The sequence below is a fragment of the Balaenoptera musculus genome, chromosome 10 (genome assembly GCF_009873245.2).
Source record: "Balaenoptera musculus isolate JJ_BM4_2016_0621 chromosome 10, mBalMus1.pri.v3, whole genome shotgun sequence".
NCBI lineage: Eukaryota > Metazoa > Chordata > Mammalia > Artiodactyla > Balaenopteridae > Balaenoptera > Balaenoptera musculus.
Genome location: NC_045794.1, coordinates 41430151 through 41457356, shown reverse-complemented (window position 1 = coordinate 41457356; position 27206 = coordinate 41430151). Strand labels below are relative to the sequence as shown.

Below are 27206 nucleotides of genomic sequence, written 5' to 3'. Positions count from 1 at the left end.
ATCTTCCTAGAATAAGAGAATTTCTGGCATCATCTCACTACTAAAACCCGAGATGGTCTGATGTGTTGCAATCCCAAGGGTGGTTGGAGGAAAAAGAGTTGGGAATGAACACTCAGCAGCAGCAGGTGGGGACTGAGTGGGTGAGGGCCGATGGGCATACTTGCCAGTGGACCTGGTGGCCAGCCTGAAGGTGAGGGAGCTACACTGCGGGGAGGACCATGTGAAGCCCTGCTCTTGACAAAGGACTATGTACAATAGGGGCTATTTCTTCCCCAAGGCTGGTGACCTCCCCGACCTTGCCAGCCACACTTCTGGGAATCGTCTCTTACGCAGAGAGCAGGAATCCTTAAACCCAAAGTCTTCTGGCTTCCATCAGATTATGTGTCCATTCTAAGGGACTCTTTCCCATCTCTCGCATGCTGAGAAAACAAACCAGAGACCGCGTCCCTTACTGCCAAGGCTAATCACAGGTGTCTTGTTTCATTTCAGGATGTGGTTAGTACCTTGAGGAACTGCAGACACCAGAGAGAAAGCCTTAGACAGCCAGGTTGGATCGAGAGAGCAGATGCCTGGGAAGCGCTCAATTTAACCCCAAGTCTCTCTCCAGGAGGGAAAAAAAGGAACAAAGGGAAACCACACTGCAAGGGACTACAAGGCAATGCCAGGATGAGGGAGTTGGAGTGACCTGGGTGATTCTGTGTGGGTCAGTCAGGGAGGCCTTCCTGGAAGAGGTGAATCTTAAGCACTTGGCAACAGCTGGTAACTCAGCTTTCCAGGCATACCTCGTTTTATTGTGCTTTGCTTTATTTTGCTTCACAGATACTGCGGGGTTTTTTTGCACGTTGAAGGTTTGTGGCAACCCTGTGTTGAGCAAGTCTGTCCCTGCCATTTTCCCAACAGCGTTATTTTTTAATTAAGATTTTTTCCTTTTTCTTTGACGTAATGCTATTGCACACTTAATAGACTACAGTATGGTATAAACATAACTTTTATATGCACTGGGAAATCAAAAAATTGTGTGACTCACTTTCTCGCAGTGGTCTGAAGCTGAACCCACAATATCTCCGAGATATGCCTGTACCACACCTTTGTTTCTAACTGTGCTCCCTCTTTCTTGCTGGAGTGGAAGGTAGACAAAGTATCAGGGAAGATGCAGCCTGCAGGATGGTTCGACACTGTCATGGCGAACACTTTCCCATTCTGCGGCCCTCAGTCTTCGCTCAGCTGAGGCAGTTGCAGGACTGATGAGGTGTCAGTGTCGGGCAGAACCCTTTGTGCCGGCCCAGCAACCCCTGCGGCAGGACACCGCCTCTACACTGAATCTCCATTTCCCCCCTGAAGCCTTCTTCAAGCCCACAGGGAACTCTACCGTTGTCAACTTGTCTGTGCTATTCTTCAGTTCTAATTTTATTGATTTTTGAATAGATAATGTAGTCAGGGTTCAAAGTGCAAAAGGGTATTCAGTGAAAGATCTTTTTCCTACTCCTGTTCCCTCCCTGGACGGGTGCTACCTGAACCCGGTGCTAACGGTTCTTGTTCTCTAACTAGATTTTAAAATCCCATGGGGAGAGGGATGGTCTCACACCTCTCTGTGTCCATCTGTGTCCCAGCTGGGATGAATTGTCCCACCCCATCACCCAAGGGAGTTTTCCTAACACCGTATCTTCCCTCCTCATCCGTACTGCTGCTATCTTGGGTCAGACCCCCAAGCTCCTCTTAACTGGCCATCCAGCTGCCAGTCAGGTCCATCTCCTGGACACGTTCCACCAGCTGTCATACGACTCGTCCTGTAATGCTGGGCTCCCACTAATCCTTTACTGCTCCCCATACCTCAGGTCAAGGGCAAACTCCTTGCCGTGATGACTTGGTTTCAGCCACTTCTCCAGACCCATCATTTGCTACTCCCATCAGGCTTCATACTCCCACCAAACCAAACTACTTGGAATTCTCTGATGGGCCATGCTGTCTCCTGCCTCTAGGGCTTTCTATGTGCTGTTCCCTCTGCCTGAAATGTGCTCACCTCACTGGCCAACTCCTACTTGTGGGTTAGTGTTCAGCCCAAGCTTCTCCCCCAAGGGACTTCACAAACACCACCCTCCCCCACTGGCTGACTTGACTTCATCCTCTCTCCTTCAACCCCCGAGGGTGCCTCTCTCATGCTGTCTTCTCACTGGGCGATCTCTGTTTAAAATTTGACTCCCCCAGTTGACTGTACGGAAGACTGGGCTTGCTCATCTCTGTATCTCCTCCATCTGACAGAGAACCTGGCATGAAGCAGGAACTCAGTCAATACTGGCACAATGAACAAATCTCTTCTGTCTCCCAGACAACACCTAATATAAAATAGACACTCAAAGAGATTTGATTTGATTTGATTTTTGCTGCTGCTTCTGCTGCTGCATCTCATGTTTTAAAGGAAAACGACCTGTCTCCCCCCCACCCAAAGTGACCCCTGTTCCCCCTTGATATCATGACAGCCACATGTGCCCCAAGTGGATCCAAGTGACTCCGAACACCAGGCTTCTCCATAGGCAGCAGCTTGTGTGTTTAAATAACAGCGCAGCTCAGCTGGAGTTACTTTTAAGTACGACAGAGTAAGGAGTGTGGCTCTGGCCAAGGACCAGGTGTTTAAGGATAATTCCTGGGAAACCGAGAAGGGATTTATTAATGATAATAATAGAACTAATTGAAGGCTGAGTCTGTGCCAGACACTCTGCCGAGTATTTTACATACATTATTTCTGATTTAATCCTTCCCACCACCCTGTGGGTTAGGTATTAGTTACCCCCACTTTATAGATGAGGAAGTTGAGGCTTAGATTAAATCATATACCCAAGGGTCACACAGCTGCTACTGATAAAAACTAACACTTTTAGAGCACTTACTGGATGCAGAGACTGCTAAGCTTTTTCCATGAATTATTTCATTGAACTTAGTGCTTACAATAAACAACCCTAGGAAGTAGGTGTTAGAAGCAGCAGATCCAGAATTTGTGCCCAGGTTTGTTGCCACCAATGTCTAGTCCTTAACCCCTGAGCCTTATACTTGCAGAGGTGTGTACAGAAAGTTTTACAATCACTCTTCCTCTGAGGTCTGGGACCACGTACGTGGGGGTAGATGCTGGGACCATGTTCCTGCCAGAAGGTGCTATCATTAGAGTCTTAGATTTTAAAAAAGATTGTTTTTATTAAATATGAGCAGATACAGAAGAATATTTATAAAATATGTGTAGGGTACAAAGAAGAGCAGTGCCACCAGCAACCACCATCCACTATTTTTTTTAATATTTATTTAGGCTGCTCAGGGTCTTAGTTGCGGCACTCGGGATCTTTTTTAGTCGCAGCATGCAGGAACTTGTTTAGTTGCAGCATGAGGGATCTTTAGTTACGGATGCAGACTTCTTAGCTGCAGCATGTATGCAGGATCTAGTTCCCTGACCAGCGATCGAACCTGGGCCCCCTACATTGGGAGCGAGGAGTCTTACCCACTGGATCACCAGGGAAGTCCCGCCACCATCCACTTTAAAAAAAAGTCACTTCACTTTGAAGTTCCCTGTATGCCTTTATTCCCATATCTTTCCTCCCTCTTCAGAAACTTTGGTTTCACTGTTTCTTTAGTTTTCTTTATATGTAGCTCTACCATATATTCTTTTTTTTTTTTTTTTTTTGGCCACTCTTCTCGGCTTGCAGGAATCTTGGTTCCCCGACTAGGAATTGAACCCAGGCCCACGGCAGTGAAATCGCGGAGTCCTAACCACTGGACCACCAGGGAAGTCCCACACATATTCATTTTTGTATTCATAAAACATGTGTTGCTTAGTTTTATGTGTTTTTAAATTTTTTATAAATGGAATCATACTGGATGTATCTTTTTTTTTTCAACATCTTTATTGGAGTATAATTGCTTTACAATGGTGTGTTAGTTTCTGCTGCATGACAAAGTGAATCAGCTGTACATATACATATATCCCCATATCCCCTCCCTCTTGTGTCCCCCTCCCATCCTCCCTACCCCACCCCTCTAGGTGGTCACAAAGCACCGAGCTGATCTCCCTGTGCTATGCGGCTGCTTCCCACTAGCTATCTATTTTACATTTGGTAATGTATATATGTCGGTGCCACTCTCTCACTTCATCCCAGCTTACCCTTCCCCCTCCCCGTGTCCTAAAGTCCATTCTCTACGTCTGCGTCTTTATTCCTGTCTTGCCCCTAGGTTCTTCAGAAACTTTTTTATTTGTTTGTTTAGATTCCATATATATGTGTTAGCATACGGTATTTGTTTTTCTTTTTCTGACTTGCTTCACTCTGTATGACAGACTCTAGGTCCGTCCACCTCACTACAAATAACTCAATTTCGTTTCTTTTTATGGCCGAGTAATATTCCATTGTATAAATGTGCCACATCTTCTTTATCCATTCATCTGTCAATGGACACTTAGGTTGCTTCCATGTCCTGGCTATTGTAAATAGTGCTGCAAAAAATATGGAACGTTTCACAAATTTGCGTGTCATCCTTGCACAGGGGCCATGCTAATCTTCTCTGTATCGTTCCAATTTTAGTATATGTGCTGCAGAAACGAGCACTGGATGTATCTTTCTGCAACGTGATTTTTTTCACTCAACATTGCATCCAAGTTGTGGCTTGTAGAAGTGGTTCATTCTTTGTCACTGCTGTGCAGTCCTCTGTGCTGTGGATATTTCACGCTATTTATTCATTATAACACTGACAGACATTTGGATTGTTTCTGATTTTTGCCTTTTTCGTCAGTGCTGCTAGAAACGTTCTTGTGCATGCCTCCTGGCATATGTGCGCCAGAGTTTATCTGGGATATAAAACCAGGAGAGGAATTGTGGGGTCATAGGGTATGTACGTTTTAAATTTTTCTAGAGAATGCCAAATTGTTTCTCAAAGTGGTTAAGTTGATTAAATCTCTTCATGTAGAGTTTCAGTGTTCCAATTATTCTAGATCCATGAATGTCAGAATCTTAGGGCAGAAAAGAAACAGAGTCCATTTTCCTCATTTTCTGGATGGAGGAAATTTAGGTGCAGGAAAGTGACGTGACTGGGCTAAGGTGATGTCACCATTCAACAGCAGAGCCTGGACGCGAACCCCGAATCCCCCGACTCCCTCCCCACCACTGCCTTGGCTCATTTCTCTCTCTCATCCCCCGCTTCTCAGGCCGAGGCCCCAGGGTGTGGCCACCACAACCCATCAGGCTATTTCCAGGGCCGGGCCAGCGCTTGGAGCTGACCCAGCCGGGGTTCCCATTGGTTCCCGAGGATGAGGCTACTCCGCAGACGTCACATGGCCATGCGCCTGGCCATGGCGGGCAGCGCCTTCGTGCTCTTCCTCTTCATCCTGCAGAGGGATGTCAGCGGCAGGGAGCAGGCCACAGAGAAACCATGGCTGAAGTCCTTGGTGAGCCAGAAGGATCATGTCCTGGACCTCATGCTGGGGGCCGTGCACAACCTTAGGGATTCAATGCCCAGGTTCCAGATCAGGGCTCCGGAGCCCCAGCAGACACTGGCCTCCACAAACCGGACCTGCCTCCCCGAGTTCTATGCCCCAGCTGAGCTGAAGCCCTTCTGGGAACGGCCACCACAGGACCCCAATGGCCCGGGGGCAGATGGGAAAGCATTTCAGAAGAAACAGTGGACGCCCCAGGAGACCCAGGAAAAGAAAGAGGGCTATAAGAAGCACTGCTTCAATGCCTTTGCCAGTGACCGCATCTCCCTGCAGAGGGCCCTGGGGCCGGACACTCGACCGCCTGAGTAAGTGGCGCCGTGTCCTGGGGTGAGGCCAGGGCTCTGCCAAAGGCGTGGCTGGTATGGCTATGGCCACGGGCTGAGTGCCAGGTAAAGGGCTGACAAGGATTTTAGAGTATGGGCAAGGATTTCCTCTAAGGCCTCACTTTTCCTAATCAATTGCCCTTATCCCAGGGCACAAAAGATTTTGTATCCTCATGTCAAAGATTTTGTGTGGGGTTCATATTATGGTCAGGCCAGAGGCTCAGGGAGACCTGTGAGAGTGAAACACGATTGTGAAGGTGACAGGATACAGAAAAAGGAACTCTGTCCGGGCTGGGACCAGACCTGGCCTAGGGGTGACTGGGAAGGCCTGACTGCAGGCCACATATTCGGTGGCCTTGTCCCACGCTGAGGCCTGCCCCAGAGACTGCAGGACTCCACTGCTGAGCTCTTGGCAAAGGGCATTTCCCAACAGCAGCCCTGGTGGTCAAGATTATCCCCACACCTCCTGGTTTCTTTCAGTGAAGACTCACAGGGCCAAGAATTCATTCCAATCTTTATTTGAAGCTGTTTGTACTTTCAATCCCGGGCAATGAACCAGTTCTTAGATCTTTGAGCCGTAGCCACTTCAGTCTGTGTTCATACTGTCCTCATGTCAAAGATTTTGTGTCCTTCTCCTGTAGACTTTGTCATTCCCAACTCAAGAGTAATACCCTTTTCAGCCTTTTCTCACATGGCCGTTCCCGTCCTCAAGTTCGTGATTCTTCAGGACTTTGAACCTGGGGTTCCTCAGACTAGGACCAAGTATTGGAGGCCTAGAACATGGAACCACCCCAAGTTATCAGGGCTCCTAGCAGGGAAGGGCAGTGGGTGTGAGGGCAGCCAGTGGAGGAACTCTGAGAGTCTCCTCTGGAAGGCCCCTGAGAAATCTCTCTGATCAGCAGAGGGGGTTAAGAAAGGGCATCAGGGGACTTCCCTGGTGGCGCAGTGGTTAAGACTCCACGCTCCCAATGCAGAGGGCCTGGGTTTGATCCCTGGTCAGGGAACTATATCCCGCATGCATGCCGCAATTAAGAGTTCACATGCCACAACTAAGGAGCCCGCCTGCTGCACCAAGGAGCCCATGTGCCACAACTAAGGAGCCCACAAGCCACAACTAAGACCTGTTGCAACAAAATAAATGAATAAATATTTTTTTTAAAAAACTATAATGATTAAAAAAAGAAAAGGGCATTAGGCCACATGACTCCTTGAGATCCAGCATTCACACATTCCTGCCCCCAGCCGAGATGGCGTGTCAGAGAGGGTGGCAGTGTGGCCAGTGCCACAGAGTGGCTGGAGTGGATGAGGATAGAGAAAAGGTCACAGGAAATTGTTTGTGATAATATTATCAGATTCCAGGGAATTCATGAGGAAATGGATCAGAGAGAAACTGTACATTGTAAAGAGAAAAGCCTTTTCCTCTCATTGAGTATGGAGATTGTAGTCACTTTTCTCAGATGTCAGAGTTGCCTTTTATTACTTCCCCTCTGGGACCTCTGGATTGGATTACACTTTATGCAGCACACATATCACTGAGAAAGAGAGAGTCAGCCCTGGGAACTCCTAGAGCAGATGAGAGAAGTGAGGGGGATGCCCTCGGCATCACCGCTGGGGCACCGAGCCAGCTCTGGGGGAGACAGGTCTTGGAGTGGGTTGGTTAGGACCTGTGCAGAGGCTCAGAGTAGGTGGCAAATAGCGGGGAAGCTGGAAACAGGGAGCAGCTATTCCCAGCTCCAATGGGGAATGGAGGCTGGGGGATCCAAGGAGCAAAGGATGGTTATAGGAATCTGTGGACCGAGCCCTCCCTACCCCTGGAACTCCCAGGGACCTGGAGAGCTGTATCTACACGTTCATCCTTGCAGATGTGTCGACCAGAAGTTCCGGCGCTGCCCCCCACTGCCTACCACCAGCGTCATCATTGTGTTCCACAACGAGGCCTGGTCCACGCTGCTGCGGACGGTGTACAGTGTCCTGCACACCACCCCAGCCATCCTGCTGAAGGAGATCATTCTGGTGGATGATGCCAGCACGGAAGGTGAGGCTAGGGGGCCCCCCAAGGAGAGGCCTGGGGTCTCCCCGGTATTCTGTGAAAGAGGGCAGGTGCTCCTGAGGGAACAGGCACTGCCTCACGGCCTGTTGTCTGGCATCACAGTTCATCATAGAGGCTAGGAGCAGGAAGAAGGCAGGTGGGGGCCAGGGAGCAGGTAGACCACATTTCTAGAGCCCAAACTTCGTTCACATTTTTACCCCCAAAGCTCCAAAAGCTTAGCAGTTCTGGCTTCAAGGACTCCCTTAGAGCTGCCAAGCCCAACCCCAAGTTAGAAATGCCGGGAGAGGTCAGGGCAGGGCAGAGGGTGGGGACAACCTTCCCTCTGTTTCCTACCTGCCGGACCATTCCTTTGCTCTTGAAGATTCCACCTCAGAAGCCCTTTGCTATAGTTGGTAATAGACAAGTGAGGTTGCTCGCCAAACTTCCACCATTCAAAGCAATTCCAGAAACATCTACAGAGTACTTTGTGCCTGGCACTGACTTAGGCATAGGGAATAGTATGACAAATGACAAATGAGGGACTTCCCTGGCGGTCCAGTGGTTAAGACTCCACGCCTCCAATGCAGGGGGCGCAGGTTCGATCCCTGGTCAGGGAACTAAGATCCCACTTGCCACGTGGCCAAAAGAGAAGACAAATAACAAATGAGACAGATCTTGCCCTGAGTAGGCTGACGGCCCTCGTAGTCAGATGACTGCTAACAACACCAACCACAATGGTGTGGCCTGCAACACACCCCAACGGACGTGAAAGTGCGTGGACTTGAGAGTCTGACACCCAGGAACTCAAGTCCCAGCTCTGACTCTTCCTAGCTCTGTGACCTTGGGCAAGACACTTAGCCTCTCTGAGCCTCAGTCCCCTCTTCTAAAAATGAAGACAGTGGTGGCCGAGGGCTCAGAGATAGGTGGTAAATGAGATCATTCATGCGCTGCAGAGCACTTAGTCTCGAGTAAGAGCTCCGTGTGCATTAGTTTCATTTTATTCTTTGTATGGGAGCAAGGCGCTATGGGAGGTGTTATTTCTGTGTGGCATGGTTGGGGCGGTCCCCCATGGAGGCCGGATTAGAGCGGCGCCTGAAAGCCCGAGTGTTTAGGGAGAAAAGAGGTGTTGAAGGGCAGTCCCGGAAGAGAGAACAGCATCAGCAGAGCCCTAGAGACATCAGTGTGTCTGTGCTGTGAGAAATGATGTTGAATGAAATCCATGCCATGCTAAAAGTATTTATTTGGGGGGGAAAATAAAACGAGGTATCATTGAAGGTGCTTAAGCTGGAGAGTGACCTTATCTCAGAAGGATGGCAGCTTTGGGGAGGGTAATGGTCAGGAAGAGAGGAAGAGGACCCCAAGTCCAGGGGGGAAGTTCATAAATCACTTGAGCATGGGATGCCGGGGCCAGAACTAGGAAAGGGACTGCGGGACCCATGCCTCGGTAGACTGGGGTCCTCCGGGAGCTGAGCCCTCCTCCCAGGTGGCACATGGGGGCTGGGGCTCTCCCAGGTTGGCTTCCTGTGCCCACGCTCCCGTATTGAGGGCAGGAACTGTGCGGCCCCTCCAGTGGAGCTGCTGACGCCCCCTCCTCTCCCCCAGCCCCCTCCTGCTCTCTGGGTAAGAGGACTAGGGCCGGGGAGGGCAGTGGGAGGAGGAGCTGAGTATGGGCACTGTTGAGTCCATTTCTTCAGGGAGCTCCCATTTCCCCGGGAAGGACAGACACCTAGCAGCACTTACAAAGCAAAAGCAGACAAGTATCAGCGATGCAGTGAAAGGGTCTGGTGGATAAGGAGCAGAGAGATTAGCTTCTGGAAAGGGGGGGCAGAGTTTGGCGAGAGGGTTGGGGCTTGAGAATGGCCTCCAGGGAATCTCAGTAGCAGTAGAATGGTTGTAAGGAGTGGGAACCAATGTATCAGCTGCCCTTCCTCTCAAACTGGGCTCTCTCATTACCCTTCTCCCCACAACCCTGAGCGGCCCATCCCTCAGAAGCTTCTTCCCTTGAATCCCATGTGGTAGAAGTTCTAAACAGTTTCAACTTGTCACTCAGAATTGTGTACATCCCTAAGGCACAGTTGGGCAGTTCCTCTGACCAGGCCAGCCAGTGACATAGTGCCAGGCTGCCATGGACAGCTTTGAAAGGGCAGAGTGGCCTGTGCCTAGTAGGGTGGGCTTGGCAAAGAGCCAGTCCCTCTCGGGCCACCAGACCTGTTCCCGTTCCTTCTGGTGGCCTCTCCCTTGTTGCCCTGGACTCTCTCATACAGCCAACTCCAGCATCTCGGAATCACCTGCCTGAAAAACCGAAACCAGCCATTCTTAATTTCCTGCGTCCTGGCCTCCTTAGACACTCTGTTAAAAGCTATGCCCCTCTCTCTAGAACAGTGCACAACTGCCACAAGTGTGCACACACGCACATTTGTGCATGTAATTCCAGGGTATTTGTGGACCCCAGGATAAACCACCCTACGTTGAGGGCTTTGGGACTCTAGAGATACTTTCAGCAATGTTCAGTTCAGCAAAGAAAGAAAAATACCCTCAGATCCATGGTCAGAAATCTCTGCAGTCCACGGTGGGATAAAATTTCCCACACCTTTTACCGTTTGATCAGATCACCCGGCTCTCATTATACACACACACAAACAATGGCTGTGTCTGCTGAAATTCGATGTCTTTGCTCTCTGTCGTCCTATCCAGGTGGCCCATTAAACAATAACTCCCCATTCCCTAGCTCCCCAACCCCTGGCAACCCCCATTCCACTTTCTGTCTATGACTTTTACTACTGGAGGTACCTTGTGTAGGTGGTATCACTACAGTATGTGACCTCTTGTGTCTGGCTTATTTCGCTTAGCATAATGTCTTCAAGGTTCATCCATGTTGTCACATGTCAGAATTTGCTTCCTTTTTAAGGCTGAGTATGCCATTGTTTGTGTAGATCACATTTGTTTATTCATTCATCCACCCATGGACATTTGGATCGTTTCCACATTTTTGACTATTGTGAATAATGCTGCTATCAACATGGCTGTACAAATATTTTTTTGAGTCCCTGCTTTCAATTATTTTGGCTGTATACCCAGAAGTGGAATTACTGGATCATATGGTAGTTCTTTGTTTAATTTTTTGAGGAACCATCATACGGTTTGGGTTCGTTTTGTTTTTTTTTTTATAAATTTATTTATTTATTTATTGGCTGCGTTGGGTCTTCGTTGCTGCGCGTGGGCTTTCTCTAGTTGCGTTGAGCTGGGGCTCCTCTTTGTTGCGGTTCGCCGGCTTCTCATTGCGGTGGCTTCTCTTGTTGCGGAGCACAGGCTCTAGGCATGCGGGCTTCAGTAGTTGTGGCACACGGGCTCAGTAGTTGTGGCTCGCGGGCTCTAGCGCGCAGGCTCAGTAGTTGTGGCACACAGGCTTAGTTGCTCCGCGACATGTGGGATCTTCCCGGACCAGGGCTCAAACCCGTGTCTCCTGCATTGGCAGGCGGATTCTTAACCACTGCGCCACCAGGGAAGTCCCCTGGATTCGTTTTTTAAGTGCAATTTTAAACCGCCGTAGTGACATGATGTGAGTTATAGTTTTAAGAGAGAACTCACCGTGGCTGCTGTGTCACAAGTAGATTGGGAAGAGGAGTGTCGAGTAGAGGCCGGGAGACCAGTTAAGACATGATTGCTGCAGTGACGGTGGGGATGGAGAGAGAGAACTGGCCATATTTGCTGAAGGACTGTTTGTGGAAGGGGGAGAATTCAGCACGATTCCTAGTTTAGAGCAGCTGGAGGGATGCCGGTACCATGTATTTACATGGGGGGAGGCTGGGAGGGCAGGTAGGGAAGAAACCTGGGGCTCCGTTTCAGGCGTGTTAGGTTTGTGGTTTTGTTAGACATCCAAGTGAAGATGGCAAGGCCAGGAAAAAAGGCCCAGGAGCATCTGCATATAGATGGTATTTCAAACATGGGACTGAGTAAGGCATGTGTGTGGGAGGTCACAGGAGTCTCATAGACTCCAGTCGTGAGGAATGAAGCCGGGCTGGGGTGGTGTGGTGTTGAACCTAAATGAGGAGGCTCTCGTCTGAGGGACATAAGGGAGAATGGTTGGGCCCGTCTGTCTTTCCACACTCGGCTCTGCTGTACTCAGCTCTTGGGTTTATGTCCAGTGGGTCCAGGGAGGGGCATAACTTAGGAGAGCTATCTCACCCCCATCAGAGGGCCTGAGGCTCACGCTCAGAATTCCCAGGTCCCGCCTAGACACCCGAGATTGGAGGGAAAGTGTGGGAGAAGGGCTCTGTAGAGCTCAGGCTGCCCTGACGTTCACAGCTCAATGCTTGGCGAGCTCTTACCACAAAACCCACTTCCTCTGATGTTTTGTCCCTGGGTTATCTCCACCACCATGAACTTCCTGTAAGCACAGTTATGTTCTCAGGGGAAACGTCCGCCGTCAGCCGCGCCGAGAAGGTAAGACTCCCGCACAGGGATCCTCCCACCTCCCTGTTAGAGCCAGCACTCGGGGCTGGACTTGGAGGATGGGCCTAGGAGCTCCGTGAAGGCAGCACCCAGACCCCGGCCCTCCCTGCCCAGGATAGCGGCTGGCACCTGGCAGCGTGTTCACAGGTGTTTGCTAAGTGAGTGCTGGGCTGAAGCTGCCAAATGAGGCTAATTTTGACTTATAAACATTGGGGACAATACTCCCTATTTCATAGCGCCTTAATCTTCACAGAGAAGATTAAATAAGAAAGTCAACATGGAAGCACCTAGTTCCATGAGTGGCACATAGTAGTGCTCAAGTATTTGGGCACTCTGTGTGTGTGTGTGTGTGTGTGGGTGTGTGTGTTTGTGAGTGTGTCAAAGTAGAGGGAGAGTGACTTCCCTGGCGGTCCTGTGCTTAAGAGTCCGAGTTTCCACTGCAGGGGGCCCGGGTTCGATCCCTGGTGGGGGAACTAAGATCCCGCATTCTACGCGGTGTGGCCAAAAAGAAAAACAAAACGAGTAGAGCGAGAGCTCAATCGCGCCCTCACAAAACTGACTTTGGACCCCAGTTTGTGTGACACTGCGTTGAGAGCGAGGCCTAAGCTCTGGGCCGATCCCACAGCCCTCAAGAGAAAGGACACAGTCAGCCGTCACACCTGCCCTGCGCCGCCACTTCTGAAACCATAGGCAACTCCATTCTGCACAGTGGGGAACAGAACAGTGGCACAGATAAACCAAAACAGCAGTTACTGAAACATCACTGAGATTTGGACTATGTTCCAAGGTGGATTGCTTCAGAATAGGGCTATATTTAATGCTCTGAGGATTTCCGACTAAATAACAGAGTCATGAAGTGAGCCCCCTCTCAGAAGGGGCTGGAGATCTCAGCAGATACCCCTCCTCCCTTCAAAGCGCTTTCCCCACCCCCTCCAATTCAGGATGGTTGCCCCTCCTGGAGACTCCCCCAGCCCTGCACCACCTCTGGCAGGTCACTCATCACCTACCCTGCCGTCACCCACCCGTTCCCTGGGTGGCCGGGCTCACCACTGTGCCTGGCTCATGGAGGTGCTGGGTACATGGTTTTTAAATTTAATTAAAAAGCCGTTCAGCATCTTTTCATCTTCCTAAAGAATTCCATGTGCAGAGGAGGTAATAAAGAGGATTAGAGTAGGGACTTCCCTGGTGGCGCAGTGGTTAAGAATCCGCCTGCCAATGCAGGGGACACGGGTTCGAGCCCTGGTCCGGGAAGATCCCACATGCCGTGGAGCAACTAAGCCCGTGCGCCACAACTACTGAGCCCATGTGCCACAACTACTGAAGCCCACACACCTAGAGCCCATGCTCCGCAACAAGAGAACCCACCGCAATGAGAAGCCCGCGCACTGCAATGAAGAGCAGCCCCCGCTCGCCGCAACTAGAGAAAGCCCGTGCGCAGCAACAAAGACCCAACGCAGCCAAAAATAACTAACTAACTAAATAAATAAATTTATTTTTTAAAAAAGAGGATTAGAGTAAGACTTCTTGCTGCTGCCCCAGAAGCCAGAAATCAACACTTGTGTCCGCTCTACCTGTCAGACTTACTCTGAAGAGCCTGGGAGACAGGGACTCAGACAGGGAGAAATGACTGCCACAACCCCCAGGTGTGGAAAGGAGGGGAGGCCCGAGTCTCAGCTCTGAAAAGATGGGGGGCTGAGAGGGTGCAGAGACCAAGAGGGGCATCTGAGAGCCTTTGTCAGAAGCTGATACTTGATTTGAGACCAAAGAAACACAACTCTGAGGTCCTGTGTCAGACATCAGAGAAGGCGCCCCGGTAAGCAGACACAGGATGGGCCCAACAGAGCCGGTGGAATGTCCTGGCAAGGCGGCCACGGGCAGTAGGACCACACATAGGGACCTCCTCCTTCCACCGCCCCCCCCCCCCCCCCTTGGGCTGCTATGGAGTTGCTCAGCGCAGTGAGGGCAGGAGGGTTAAAATGCAGGCCTGCTGGAGGCCCGAGAGCGCCCAGACTTGGTGCACACGGGGGATTAGGTTTGCAACAAAGTGGTGAGCTGGCGACAATGACCCTGTCCCTTCCAGAGTACTTGAAGGAGCCGCTGGAGCGGTACGTGAAGCGGCTGCAGGTGGTGAAGGTGGTGCGGCAGGAGGAGCGGAAGGGGCTGATCACCGCCCGGCTGCTGGGAGCCAGCGTGGCCCAGGCGGAGGTGCTCACCTTCCTGGATGCCCACTGTGAGTAGAAGAGGGCCGGCCTGGCTCTGTCCCCCTTCCCTCCCTGGCAGAAAGAAGAGCTGGGACCATGGCATCAGCAGAGCACCTTCCAGCTCTGCTGTCCCAGGATCGGAGCAGGCTTGGGACGCCCCTAGCTTCTTCTACCCCCTTCTCACCCCAGTGCCGAGCATGGCTATCCGGAGGCACACACAGCCCTAAAACAACTGGTGACGCCACAGTTGCTGGGAGTGTGTTCTGGAGCCCCAGCCGTTCCTCCCTCCCCCCCACCATCTGAACCTCATTCTGAGCCCAGCCCCCCGGAGAGGCCTCCTGTCGCCACTGGGCACTGGTTGGCGTGGCACTTTCCTGCAGGGCCACATGGGGCCAGGAAAGCCTGCTTCTTGCCCCGAAACAAAACACTTCCCCACCATTGTCAGGGAAAGAAATGTTCCCTAAAAGCAGTGATACATATTCTGAGAAGCTATAGCCTTGGAGTCGGAAGCCCTAGATTTGCATCCTGGCCCCGCCACTAACCAGGCCTCAGTTTTCTCTTCTGTCAAGTGGGGTGAGGAGGCCAACCTCACTCACCAACCAAATGAAGGCTAAATCAGGTCATACGTGCAGTTCATTGAAAATCCCAAAGGCATGGTTATTCTACAACTGGAGCTGAAGCATGAGGTGCAGAGATCCCTGGGAGAGGGGACACCCGCCTGTGAAACCCACACTTGGGTGGGGAGGGCCGACTGAGTGGATAGGCTACAGACCCTGAAGACACCCCTCCAGGGCCTTCCCTGTGCCTTTGGGTCCACCATGTTACTCCCCTGAGACCTCCATTCTCCCCTCCAAAGCCACCTCCACCTTTTCTGGGGGGAGAGGGCAGGTGTAGGAGGGTCCTGGGAGATCTCTGTCCACTCTCTGTGGCCGTGGAGCTTGCACGTGTTTCCCTGTCTACAGCTAGGGAGTGGGCGCTTGTCCTCCTGGGGCTCCCCACTGGCGGGGGGCACGGGCTCAGCTGTGGGCAGGACCCTGACTGATGTCTCCTGGTGCCGACCTGCAGGTGAGTGCTTCCATGGCTGGCTGGAGCCCCTCCTGGCTCGCATCGCCGAGGACGAGACGGTGGTGGTGAGCCCAAACATTGTCACTATTGACCTGAACACTTTTGAGTTCTCCAAGCCCGTCCAGAGGGGCCGAGTCCAGAGTCGTGGCAACTTTGACTGGAGCTTGACCTTCGGCTGGGAGACCATACCTTTACATGAGAAGCAGAGGCGCAAGGATGAGACCTACCCCATCAAGTAAGTACTGTAGCCTGGTGGGCCCACATCCTGGTCTCCGTGGTCCCAGGGACCTGGGCCATCTCAGGTCAGCATTTATGAGGTGCTCTGTGAAGCACTTGACATATTTAATCGTCATCCCCTATGAGGTAGGTACTGTGATTAGCCTGGTTTGCAGGTGAGAACACTGAGGCTCCTGGTGATGAACAGTTGGCCTCAGACTATACACTAGAAACTGGTGGAACAAGGGTGCCCATCCCGCCAATCTGGCCCCAAGCCCGTGCCCCCAACATGGCTCTGTCCTACCTCTCACCATAGCAGCTGGCTCTCACTCACCACCTTCTGTGTGCCAGGCCCTGGGCTAAGGGCTTTCCACACCTGATCTCATTTATTCCTCCCTACATGTAGAAGGGTGTGACTGCTGCTTTCAGAGAGATGGAGGGGAGAGGCCATTGTAAAATAGCCATTATAATAAGAGGGGGTGGTGTGTGCACCCAGGTCACCGTCTTTGAAAAGACTGAGAACATATTAAAGGAACATAGACAAATGTCCTGCAGTTTACAGTGTGTTGCAGTTGCCCTGAACTTTTTCAGGAAAAGGGCTAGATAGCAGATATGTTAGGTTTTGCCAGCTACAAAAAATAATCCTTTCAAAATGTAAAAACCATTCTTTGCCAGAACCTTAGAAAGCCAGGCCAGCTTTGGCCCACAGGCCACAGTCTGCCAACCCCTGAGCTAGAGGGCAGATGCTGGAAAGTTTATCCATTGTTTGATGCCCAGCTGGGTTTGCCTTCCCCTCACACACCCACCCTGTCCCTCCCTCTCCAGATTGCCTGTTGGTGTTGTTAGAGACCACAGACGTCTCAGCTAAACCGAGTTGGGGAGTGACTTATATTAGAGTACCCTTTACTTCTGGATTATCTGTGCCATTGCTTTCCTATACTGGCCAGGAAACTGAAGGGTCAACCAAATATATATACCAGGGATGGAGGGAAGCAGAGTTTGGGGATACGGTGAGCAGAGATAAAAGTGAAGGCTTTCTCCCCGTGCACGTGCCCAAATCCTAAGAAGTGCTGCCCAGAGCCTCAGTAGAGAGGGCTCGGGTGGGCCACAGGAAGGAATCCCATGGATCCTGAACAGCCAGCTGCTCTGTGGCCTTTAGAAGGAGAAGAAGAAGCAGCAGAAGGGGCAGAGGGGAAAGGAGAAGGCAGGAGAGAGAAAAGAAATTAGAACTCCCTATAGACCCTCTGCTTGATTCATAGATGTCTTTTGTTTGAGATGTACAGCAACAAAACCCCCTTCCCCCAAGCTGGGGGCCAGGCACACAGTGGCACAGTCAGGGAAAGGGCACCTGGCCCCCACCCATCACTGACGTCCCCCGCTCCGTTGTCCGAGGACCATACAACTGGAAGACAAAGCTCCAGTGTTTGAGGAATTAATTTGCTCCCTGGTCCAAATGCCCTGGTTGCCGTGCAGGGCTTGCCTGAGGCACTTTGCATAGTACCCAGGAGGCCTGGAGGCAGCACCCTCCCTTCCTCCACTCCCAAAGTCAACGGGAGGCCAAGAGGAGAGGTGAGGACCCAGGGGACCCTAGGAAGCAGGCCAGGAAATGCAGAGTGTTTCCAGAGGTTGCCTGTTGGTTGTGGGTCTGCAGCAAAGTTCCCCACGTAGAGTTTATCCTCAGAGATAACTTGTCAGTGGCTTCTTGGTCAGAGGGACCTCTCAAAGCCAAGAGACAGGCCCAGGTCGGGGAAACCCTGAAGAAGTAGCAGGTTAGGGACTTCCCCAGTGGCACAGTGGTTAAGAATCCACCTGCCAATGCAGGGGACACGGGTTCGATCCCTGGTCCGGGAAGATCCCACATGCCGCGGAGCACCTAAGCCTGTGCGCCACGACTACTAAGCCTGTGCTCTAGAGCCCGCGAGCCACAACTACTGAGCCCATGTGCCACAACTACTGAAGCCCGTGCACCTAGAGCCCATGCTCCGAAACAAGAGAAGCCACCGCAATGAGAAGCCTGCGCACTGCAACAAAGAGTAGCCCCCGCTCGTCACAACTAGAGAAAGCCTGCACACAGCAACGAAGACCCAATGCAGCCAAAAACAAATAAATAAATATAAAATTATTTTTAAAAAAAGGAAGCAGCAGGTTAGTTCCAAAATGCTCATCTAGAATCCCAGGACTCTCTGAGGCTTTCCTGGCCTTACTTGGGCTGGCTTAGAACCCCTGGTAGAGGGCACAACCAGTGACAGAAAGCTTGCCTGAGCTTGAGGGTTCCCCAACCGAAATTCCTTCCAGAAAGTGGCTGCAGGAGCCAACTTCAGGGCGACGAGAACAGCCATAGGGTAAGACCAGGGTCCTGGGTAGTCGCCTTGACCAGTCAGTCCAGTGAACACTGATTGAGCCCCTGCTGCGTGTGAAGCACCTTGACCGGTTCTGGGCTGACAGAGAAGGTTTCTGCTTGGTTGTGCCACGTGGAGCCACCCACTGAGGGCAGCAAAGCCCCGTCCAAGCCAGCCTGGCGTGGCACAAAGGCCAACAGCTAATGATCTGGGTGCACTCCCGCCCTGTCTCCCAGCCCCGCCTTCAACCCTTAGCCCAGCCCCTCTCATGAGCAGCGTGGTATCTAAGTTCTAGATGTTTTTGTCAATTTATCTAAACATGGGTCTGTGCCTCCCTGCCTTTGTCTGAAAGCCAGAACTTTGTTGTAGCCTCCAAATGCTCCCTGTAGTCCAAGTTGAGCTTAATTTCACCTCACTTCCTACTCTGTTTCTGGGAGCACCTATGTCCAAAAACAACTTCACATAGCTTCTGATAACCGAGTATCTACTATGCTTTAGGAACTTTGCTGCCAAAAAGCAAACGATTGTGGCTTTTCCCTCAGCTACTACACTGAGCTCTCAGAGGACAAGATCTGTCTTTCTTTACTCTGTACAACTAACACGTAGCACAGGTCCTGGTAGCCCGTGTGTAACACATCCTTGGTTGAATGAATGAATGAATGAATGAATGCCTTTTAGAAGAGAGTAATGATAATTACATCTCTCCTCAACCTGATCTTAGAAGGTGAAGAGAACATAATAAAAGCTCAATAAGCATTTGCTAAGTGCATAAGTTAGTGGAAGAGGGGCTGCGTATCCCAGGTGAGAGGAAAGGAGGAGGGAGGGAGTTTAGGAGGGGTCATCGGTGAGTTCACAGCTTTCCACGCCAGGTTCTGGCCCCTCTTCCCCCCAGAAGATGCACATGCTTCTCCCTCTGTCTCTCCAGATCCCCGACGTTTGCTGGTGGCCTCTTCTCCATCTCCAAGTCCTACTTTGAGCACATCGGTACCTATGATAATCAGATGGAGATCTGGGGAGGGGAGAACGTGGAAATGTCCTTCCGGGTGAGAGTGAAGAGGGCTTCGTGGGGGAACCACAACGTCCCAGGGGACGGCCTGAGAACCTGTCTCTTAGGCAGTGGCAGGGATATCAATTCTTCAGCTGAACTTGGAAGGGTGGCTGTTTCCCGTCATGGCTCCACCTTCCCTCTGCCCCCTCCCTGTCCATGGCAGTAGGGCCTTGGGAGTCAGATTGGACAACTGAGAACAAATTACTGGGCAGAACTCCTCAGAGGGAAGGGATAATAGAGGTAATAGGGACCAGACATCTGGGGACTGGTGACATCTTTCATGATGTCTGTTGGAAAAGGGTTAGGGTGAAGGTGGAACAGGTCAGTAAGCAGTCACTATCCTTTTTCTGGAAAAATCAGGCTCCGCTTTCCAGGTCAGAGACCTCATGCCTTGGTAGCCTTAGGAGTTTCCCTCCCCTGTGTTCAGCAAGCTCTTCATAACCATAGGAGAAGATGATGGCCAAATTCTGGTGGGCCCCAGAACTCTGAGGGATTCCAGGAATAAGGAAAATCAGGATTAGGTTAGAAGAAAGGCTTGCCTCTTCATGAAATCTACACAGATCCCCATCCAGTGGAGAGTAATTAACAAGTAAATGAGCTTGTTTATGAAGTCACCTCTCACAGTGCTTGGCACATACAAGCACATCACTGGTACCTGCTGTTCCTATGGCTATGATTATGTATTTCTGTTGCTGCTGTACTAAAATGAATGACAACATACCTCCCAATCTGAAACCTAAAAAAAGGAGAAGACACAGGTGGAAGGGATGTCGTAAACCAGCCCTCTGACAGAGGAGGGTCACCAGCTCAGTCACCATAACTCCCATGGTTCTGACCCTAGGCTCGTCCGTGAGCCTCTGACCTTTGTTCAGTCTCTCTGCAAGGAAGCTAGTGTGCTAAAGGTCCAGGTGATCACCACAAGCCACCTGATGGTGGCTATTAATTAATGAATTGATGCTTTGATTAGGTCACAAGTTGATCTCGATTTGGAGGAGCTTGAGTTTCCAGTAACACCTGTGTGAGCTGATAAAATCACATTTCCAGGTCAAAAAACCAGGTGGCCAGAGCTCACAGTAGGTAGATGGACATAAAATTCGCCAACTGTCTTTTCTCCAAAGTGGGCCCTGGTAACCCTCAGGACCCTGCAAATTTCTGTTTGCTTTAATCAGAGTGAACCAACATCAGAGAGCCAGAGATTGTGTAGTTATGGCCTGGGAAGAAGCCTGGTCAGTGTCTTTTTTTTCCAGGGAGAGAGCGCAGCATTTCCCTGAGTCTGTGGACCTGGGGTCTGGCACCCTGGGAATGGAACAGAGCTGCTTGGGGGGAGGTTTTCCCACCCAGCCCCTGAAAACCCCATCCCATATCCTCTTACGGCAGGTGTGGCAGTGCGGGGGCCAGCTGGAGATCATCCCCTGCTCTGTGGTCGGCCACGTGTTCCGTACCAAGAGCCCTCACACCTTCCCCAAGGGCATCAGTGTCATTGCTCGCAACCAAGTGCGCCTGGCTGAGGTCTGGATGGATAGCTACAAGGAGATTTTCTACAGGAGGAATCTGCAGGCAGCAAAGATGGCCCGAGAGGTGAGAGGGGAGGGTGCTCAGGAGGTGTTTAGATGAATAGAAGGGCAGAATCCCAGCCCCTGGTCAAGAGCTTACTGATGACAGAGACCCCCCCATCTCCACCACCTGGTGCCTTTACCCCTCAAACCTTGGGAGCTAGAGCCCAGGCTCTGTTTTGGAGGCTAGAGAATGAGGAGAGGAGGCTTTGTAGTCCCTGCCTGGAGAGCCCCAGTATCTTTTAGGAAGGGAGGGAGAAAAGATTTGGAGGCAGAACCTCTTATGGGAAGAATGGCTTTACTCTGAGAAACTGGGAATTGAAGACTGGGAGAAAACTGGGCGTTCACAGGAGATGGGGGTGGTGCTATGGGTGCGGGTCCCAAAGCCAAGGCAGGGGGGTTGGGATTAGATGTGGGGCCCAACTGGTCCTGAGCAGGGATGAACAGGAGACCCACTCTGGGAGAAAGTAGTCCCAGGAACTCTGGGCTACTTCCACCCAGACAAGAAGGTCAAGGCTGGTGGAACTGACCCTTAGGGGGCTGGCTTGGTTGACAGAAATCCTTCGGTGACATTTCGGAACGACTGCAGCTGAGGGAACGACTAAACTGTCGCAACTTTTCCTGGTTCCTGCACAACATTTACCCAGAGATGTTTGTTCCTGACCTGAAGCCCACCTTCTATGGAGCTGTGAGTCTTGAGAACCAACGTGCCTACCCATCATCACAGAACCCCCGGGAGAAGTTCAGGACCACTTACCCCGCAGCTGGATGACAAACAACTGATTTTTACTCTCCACGCTCCCTTATCCAGGAGGAGGCCCGAGAGGCCACCCTGGGCTTCTAGAGCTAAAAACCTTATAAGGAGGAAACAACCCCTAAGCAGTGGTTCTCAAATACTCACATGCATCAGAATCACCAGGAAGGTCTGTTAAGACACAGGCTATTGATTCAGTAGGACTGGGTTGGGGCCTGAAAATGTGCATTTCTAACAAGCCTTCAGGTGATGGTCTGGGGATCACACTTTGAGAACCACTGCTCTTAAGGACATTCCCATATGCTGAGGGCTTCTCCCAGGGACCTGGCAGGTTGCCCACCCTGACCTTGCCCAGCCCCTGGGCTCTGCACCTCACTTTACTGTTCACTTCAGGCATCTGCCTTAATGAGCAGAGGAGGAAAGTCACAGAGGAGAAATCCAGCCGTGCAAATTGATTCCAGATGGATCCCACACCACAAACCAAAAAATTCCTAACTGTGCTCCCCTGGTTCCCCTCTCTGCTCAACATTCTGCAGCTCAAGAACCTCGGCATGGATCATTGCCTGGATGTGGGAGAGAATAACAATGGAGGAAAGCCCCTCATCATGTACACCTGCCATGGCCTTGGCGGCAACCAGGTACAGAGCCCAGCCCGAGGCAAGCCTGTCTCTGGGGCATCTTCTCTCTTCACAGGCCCCCTTCCTCCACTCAGAATCGTCCTTTCCTGAGGACTAGGGTAGGGGAGATCCAGAGAGAGGGGAAGATACCAGCCCTGCCCTCAGACAGCTCCCAGTCTGAGGGGAAATGCATGATACCGACAGACAAGGTCTTAAGTGTGGGTCAGGGGCATTCAGAGAGGAGTGGGCAGCAGTGCTGGCTGCTAGAGAGGGGCTGGGGGAGAGGATTGTTTTGTGGTTTGGGGTTTTTTTTTTCCCACACCCCCCACCCCGGGAGGGGAGGATTGTTCATCAGAGGAGGGAGGATACCAGCTGCTGAGTGATGTTTTAGGGTGACTGTGGAAAGTTTCTGAGCACTTTGCCTCAGCTACACTCAACTTCTATGTTCAATGCCTTCCCTGCCCAGAAGCTACCACTATGATCCCAGCACCCATCAGTGACCCCAAAACAACCACCTACTGACATCTCACAGCTACCTGGCATCCTGGGAATTTCCCCCATGCCCTACAATGCCCAGCTCTTCCCTGAGGAATAACTAATAACCTCCCTGGACCCAGCCCCTCAATCTACCCTGAATGCCCAGCATTTGGTAAGTAAGAGGCACTTGAAACAGAGCTGAAACAAGGAAAGGAGTGGCATGGGCCACCAAACAGGAAGCCAACACGATGCGCGAATGAAGACAAAGTCATTCTGGAGCAATTTCCTGTACCACTTGGCCTGCACGGTGACTTTAGGTGGTACACTGATGGACATTTTTTCAATAGTCATCTATTAGCAAAAAAAGAACTAGCACATGATTTCACCAGTAATGCCTTAAATGAGGCTAATTTTTTTTTTAACCCTTTTTTTTTTTTGGTCATGGCTTACAGCATGCAGGATCTTAGTTCCCCGACCAGGGATAGAACCCGTGCCCCCTGCAGTGGGAGCGTGGAGTCCTGACCACTGGACCGCCAGGGAAGTCCCTAAGTTAAGTTTTTAACTAAAGAAAAAATATTTAGTAACTATTATCTATCATTCCAGTATCACCCAGATGCGGTGGCACATGAATTACTGAAGTCTTAGCAACTACTCACTTTCCTCCCCAGGAGGCCATCTGTGGTTGGCATCTCAAGGCAGTTGGCTTTGGAAGGTGATGGGCAAACTCTCTGCCTGCCCCTCGGGACCTCCTCTTATCTTGTGTTCTAGTACTTTGAATACACAACCCAGAGGGACCTTCGCCACAACATTGCGAAGCAGCTGTGTCTATATGCCAGTGCTGGCACTCTGGGCCTTAGGGGCTGCCACTTCACTGGCAAGAATAGCCAAGTGCCCGAGGATGAGGAATGGGAATTCATCCAGGTGAGTCAGCTGCCCAGAAAGCTCAGAATCAAGAACCTGAGACCACAACTGCCCCCTCCCTTCCTTCTGCATCTTCTTCTGCCTGAGATACTACGGGGTGGATCCGGACAATGTACAATAGAAAGTATGGAGAATGTGGGCTTGGTCACAGGCAGGGTCCTCAGGGCTTAAGTAAGGTTTGGTGATGGCTGGTTCTGCTTGATATAAAGATGGGGTCGGGGTTATGATCCAGGACCAGCTCTGTCATAGCTCACGTATTTTTAGGCTGAACACAAGTAGATGAAGTTGAAGAGTCACTTGTGGTTCCTGCCTGGCCTCTGTGTGCCGGGCACAAGGCTATGCACTCACATACATTGGTTTGGTTAATCTTCCAGAGGCTCTTCCCAAGTAAGTGGTGTCCCCGTCACTAGAGATGGGCCAGCTGAAGCTCAGCAAGTTTGTGACTGGCCCAAGACCCTTCACTAGTAAATGGTAGGCCTGGGGTTGTGATCTAGATAAATCTGGCTGGAAAGCATGGGTTCTTTCCATTACACCACACTGTCTTGGGATAAATGATGTAACTTCTACAGGATTGGGCCCAAACTAGCAGCCCCCAATGAGCCGCCACACCCCACTCCACCCCAATCCCCAGTCCTTGGCTTAGGGAAAGAGGAGCCTAGCCTTGGGGCTACAGGGAAGGGAGGAGTCTGAACATGATCAAAGGCAGAAGGTGTGGGTGGGTAGCAGTGGCCCAGGTCTTTGAGACTGGCCATCTGGAGGAGGGGGGGGGGTCCTGAAAGCCTTTTTCAGTTAGCCCATGGTCCTGCCTTCCTCTGTTCCAGCCATTCATGCTAAAGCTGGGAGTGGAGAATGGGTACCACGCACAGGTGGAAACTCAGGAATGCATCCCATCAGAGTATCTGGCATCCAAGGAAAGGAATTTGGAAGTGCCCTCTCTGTGCCTCATTGGGTTTCCTTTGCCTTTTGTCTACTGACTCCTATTTCATTGCCCCCTAGTAGCACTGTCAGAGGTCTGAGGCCCAGGTTGACCCTTTGCCGTGTCATCTTTTTAGGATCAACTCATCAGGAACTCAGGATCTGGTACCTGCCTGACATCCAAGGACAAAAAGCCAGCCATGGCCACCTGCAATCCCAGTGATCCCCACCAGCACTGGCTCTTCATCTAGGCCCTGGATCACCCCCCTGTGGGAGATCCCACAAGCCTCTCAGGAAACAGGATCTGGGGGAACCTGATGTTTGAGAACCTGATCATCAGTTCCCTGTCGGCCTTAAAGATGGATTTCAAACCCGATGCAAATCAAGGCAGGACCTTCCTACTCCTTGCAACAACATTGGGCCCATTTTCTTTCCTCCACGTTGGTGGAAGAGACTGTTAGAACACATAATATGTGACCTAGAGCTTTCCTTCTGCCCTAGAAACAGACTTCCAAAGCAGAGGAGGCAGCTGGGCTAGAGCCCAGGGCAGCAATGCTGAATTCAAGAAAAGTACCTCTGCAGCCACGTCCTGAATCCCTGGTCATCTAGAACACCCACAGAATCCAGTGAAACAGTATATTCTACCAGAGGGATTAGAGGTCTAAGAGTCTCCCTTGCTAACATTACCTGAAGCTCCTTGACAGGAATCCTTTATCTTATTTCATCTGCACCCATAGTCCTGTGAGAAGGACAGGAACCACCGTGCCCATTTTATAGACCAGAAAGCTGAGGCAGAGAGAAGTAAAGGAGCTGGCCTGTATCCTGAACCTGGGCTCCTCCCACCACACCACAAGAACACTAGGCAACTAGCCACCAGCTCCCCACTCTCTCTTCCCTCCGGTCTGATCATTTCTGGCTAGCTGGTCTCCGTAAAGCCTAGAGCAGTGCAGCCAGGTAGCCGTGAGGGAGACCACATTTAGGAATCCTGGGATGTTCGTTTTGAAAGAAAGCTTGTGGAGCCAGTGATTCTCAGGTTTAAGTCCCAGAACCTTTTTTCGGTGCTCCATGTATAATGTACTTCAGAAGCAAAATAGCCATGGATGAAAATGAGGGTGGGGGAGGGCATTGCCCACCAGCCCCTGAACTTTTCTAAAAGTTTGCAAGCACAATTTGAAAATCATCGTTTTAGTCCAACCCTATCATTTTCATATTATGAAACCAAGGCCAGGTAAGTGAAGTTATTTGCCCCAGGCCACACAACCACATATTGGCAGCCCTGAGGCTAGGACCCAGATAAGGCTAACAAGAGCCCTGGGAAGTCTGAGGAAGCCGGGACAGCATGACTGCGTGACTGGCCTTGTCTGTGGGTCTCGCGTGAACTCCCCGCGCAGAGCAGACCTGCCGTGCATGTCAGCTCTTCCCCAAGCAAGTTGGACCCCACCACGCGTGGCTGCTTTGCCTGAAGTAGAGAGCCCAGCTGCCCAGAGGACTCTCATTCCTTCTTGGAGGGCTTCCTACTTTGAGTAGCAGGCTGTCATCTTGGACAGCACCGCATGAGGGTGCCGTGGGACCACAGCTGCCTCTGCTTCCCACGCAACTCCCCGCCGCAGGAAGTCTCCTGGGTCCCATGGGGTAGCCCAGCCAAAGGGAGAGGAGAGAGTGGCCAGGACGTGTCCTGGAGTGGGGAAAGGGAAAAGCTCTTTCCCAGAAAGAGAAGAGAATTGCACATGAGATCCCAGTGGAAATAAAGGTTTTATGGCATTGGTAAAGGAAGCTTGCAATTGGGTTCCTCCTCCCCTGCAATGCCCCTTAGCTGATCCGTTTGGAGGATCAGTTGATTCAAGCTGTGAAGAATCACACACATCTGAAAAGTTCTGTCACAGCCACTGTCTCGTCTCCAAATATCCTCTGGCCCCCAATCTAGCCTACACACTGTGTCAAGCACATGTAGACATGAGGAAATAATAAGGCTCTTCCCCCATGGAACTTACACTTCAGCTGGGAAAACAGAGATGTAAGCAAGTCATGCCAAGCCTGGAGATGTTCAGAGATGTGCTACATGAATTAGAACAATTCCTTCCATTTAGGGAAGCCTCACAAAGTTGGTGACATTTGACCTTAGACCTCAAAGGATGGATCCTCAGGTAGGAAGAGCTCAGTTAGCAAAGATCTCAAGTGTGAGAAAAGTCACAGAGGGACAACAGTGCAAGTGGATGCAGGGAACCAAGAGGACTTCAGGGTGAGGGTGCAGTGAATGTAGAAGCTAGAAGATCAGGACCACACTATGGCTTTCATGAGCCCTAGGCACTTGTGCCTTCATTAAAAAAGTGTTAAAGAGTATGTTTTACAACTGCATTGATACAACCACGAATATAATCCAGGATGATTGTATTCTGATTTTAAAAGAAACTGAAACATTTTTGTGGGCCTAAAAAGTATTGTGGGCCTCAGGCACTGTACCTGCTGTGCTTACTGGGTTAGTCGGCCCTGTAGAACAGTGGCTTGGGGCCCAGTTGAAAAGGCTTTGAATGCCATGCTAACAAGTCCGGTAAATCCTAGGGAGCCTTAGTCCTTAACTCCAATCTTAGCCCTACTCTTGGTTGCATTAAACATCCAAACATATATCAGGCACTGTTTGTTTGCCGTTTATCCTAATATCCCTCATACTCTATAACATCACTCAACAGCTCTCCAGCCTGATCTTACGATGCACGCCCAACTGAGGTGCCCTGCTGTGGTGCTCAGTTTCCTCACCTCGACCACACAACGGCAGAGCATCTCGCAAGGGCGGTCAGCTAAGGGTAACCCACAGGGACTGAGTGATGCAGC

General features: G+C 51.1%; 1 protein-coding gene and 1 non-coding gene across 4 annotated transcripts in view; one reads left to right on the top strand and one right to left on the bottom strand.

Moving 5' to 3' along the window:
* Window positions 1-26920, top strand: part of GALNT6 (polypeptide N-acetylgalactosaminyltransferase 6) — a 33376-nt gene extending 6456 nt beyond the window's left edge. The window contains exons 2-12 of one of the 3 annotated variants that reach the window (XM_036866285.1): window positions 490-731; window positions 5180-5772; window positions 7653-7825; window positions 14352-14501; window positions 15538-15772; window positions 19018-19135; window positions 20518-20718; window positions 21250-21381; window positions 21984-22085; window positions 23310-23462; window positions 24515-26920. In XM_036866285.1, coding sequence (XP_036722180.1) covers window positions 5282-5772; window positions 7653-7825; window positions 14352-14501; window positions 15538-15772; window positions 19018-19135; window positions 20518-20718; window positions 21250-21381; window positions 21984-22085; window positions 23310-23462; window positions 24515-24628 — 1869 coding nt within the window. In that variant the 5' untranslated portion in view covers window positions 490-731; window positions 5180-5281 and the 3' untranslated portion in view covers window positions 24629-26920. The remainder of the gene's footprint in view (window positions 1-489; window positions 732-5179; window positions 5773-7652; window positions 7826-14351; window positions 14502-15537; window positions 15773-19017; window positions 19136-20517; window positions 20719-21249; window positions 21382-21983; window positions 22086-23309; window positions 23463-24514) is intronic. The other 2 variants (XM_036866286.1, XM_036866287.1) reach the window with 2 other exon arrangements.
* Window positions 4477-4583, bottom strand: LOC118902946. The gene has a single exon (XR_005021656.1). It is a non-coding gene; the product is annotated as a U6 spliceosomal RNA (small nuclear RNA).
* Window positions 26921-27206: the final 286 nt, after the last annotated feature.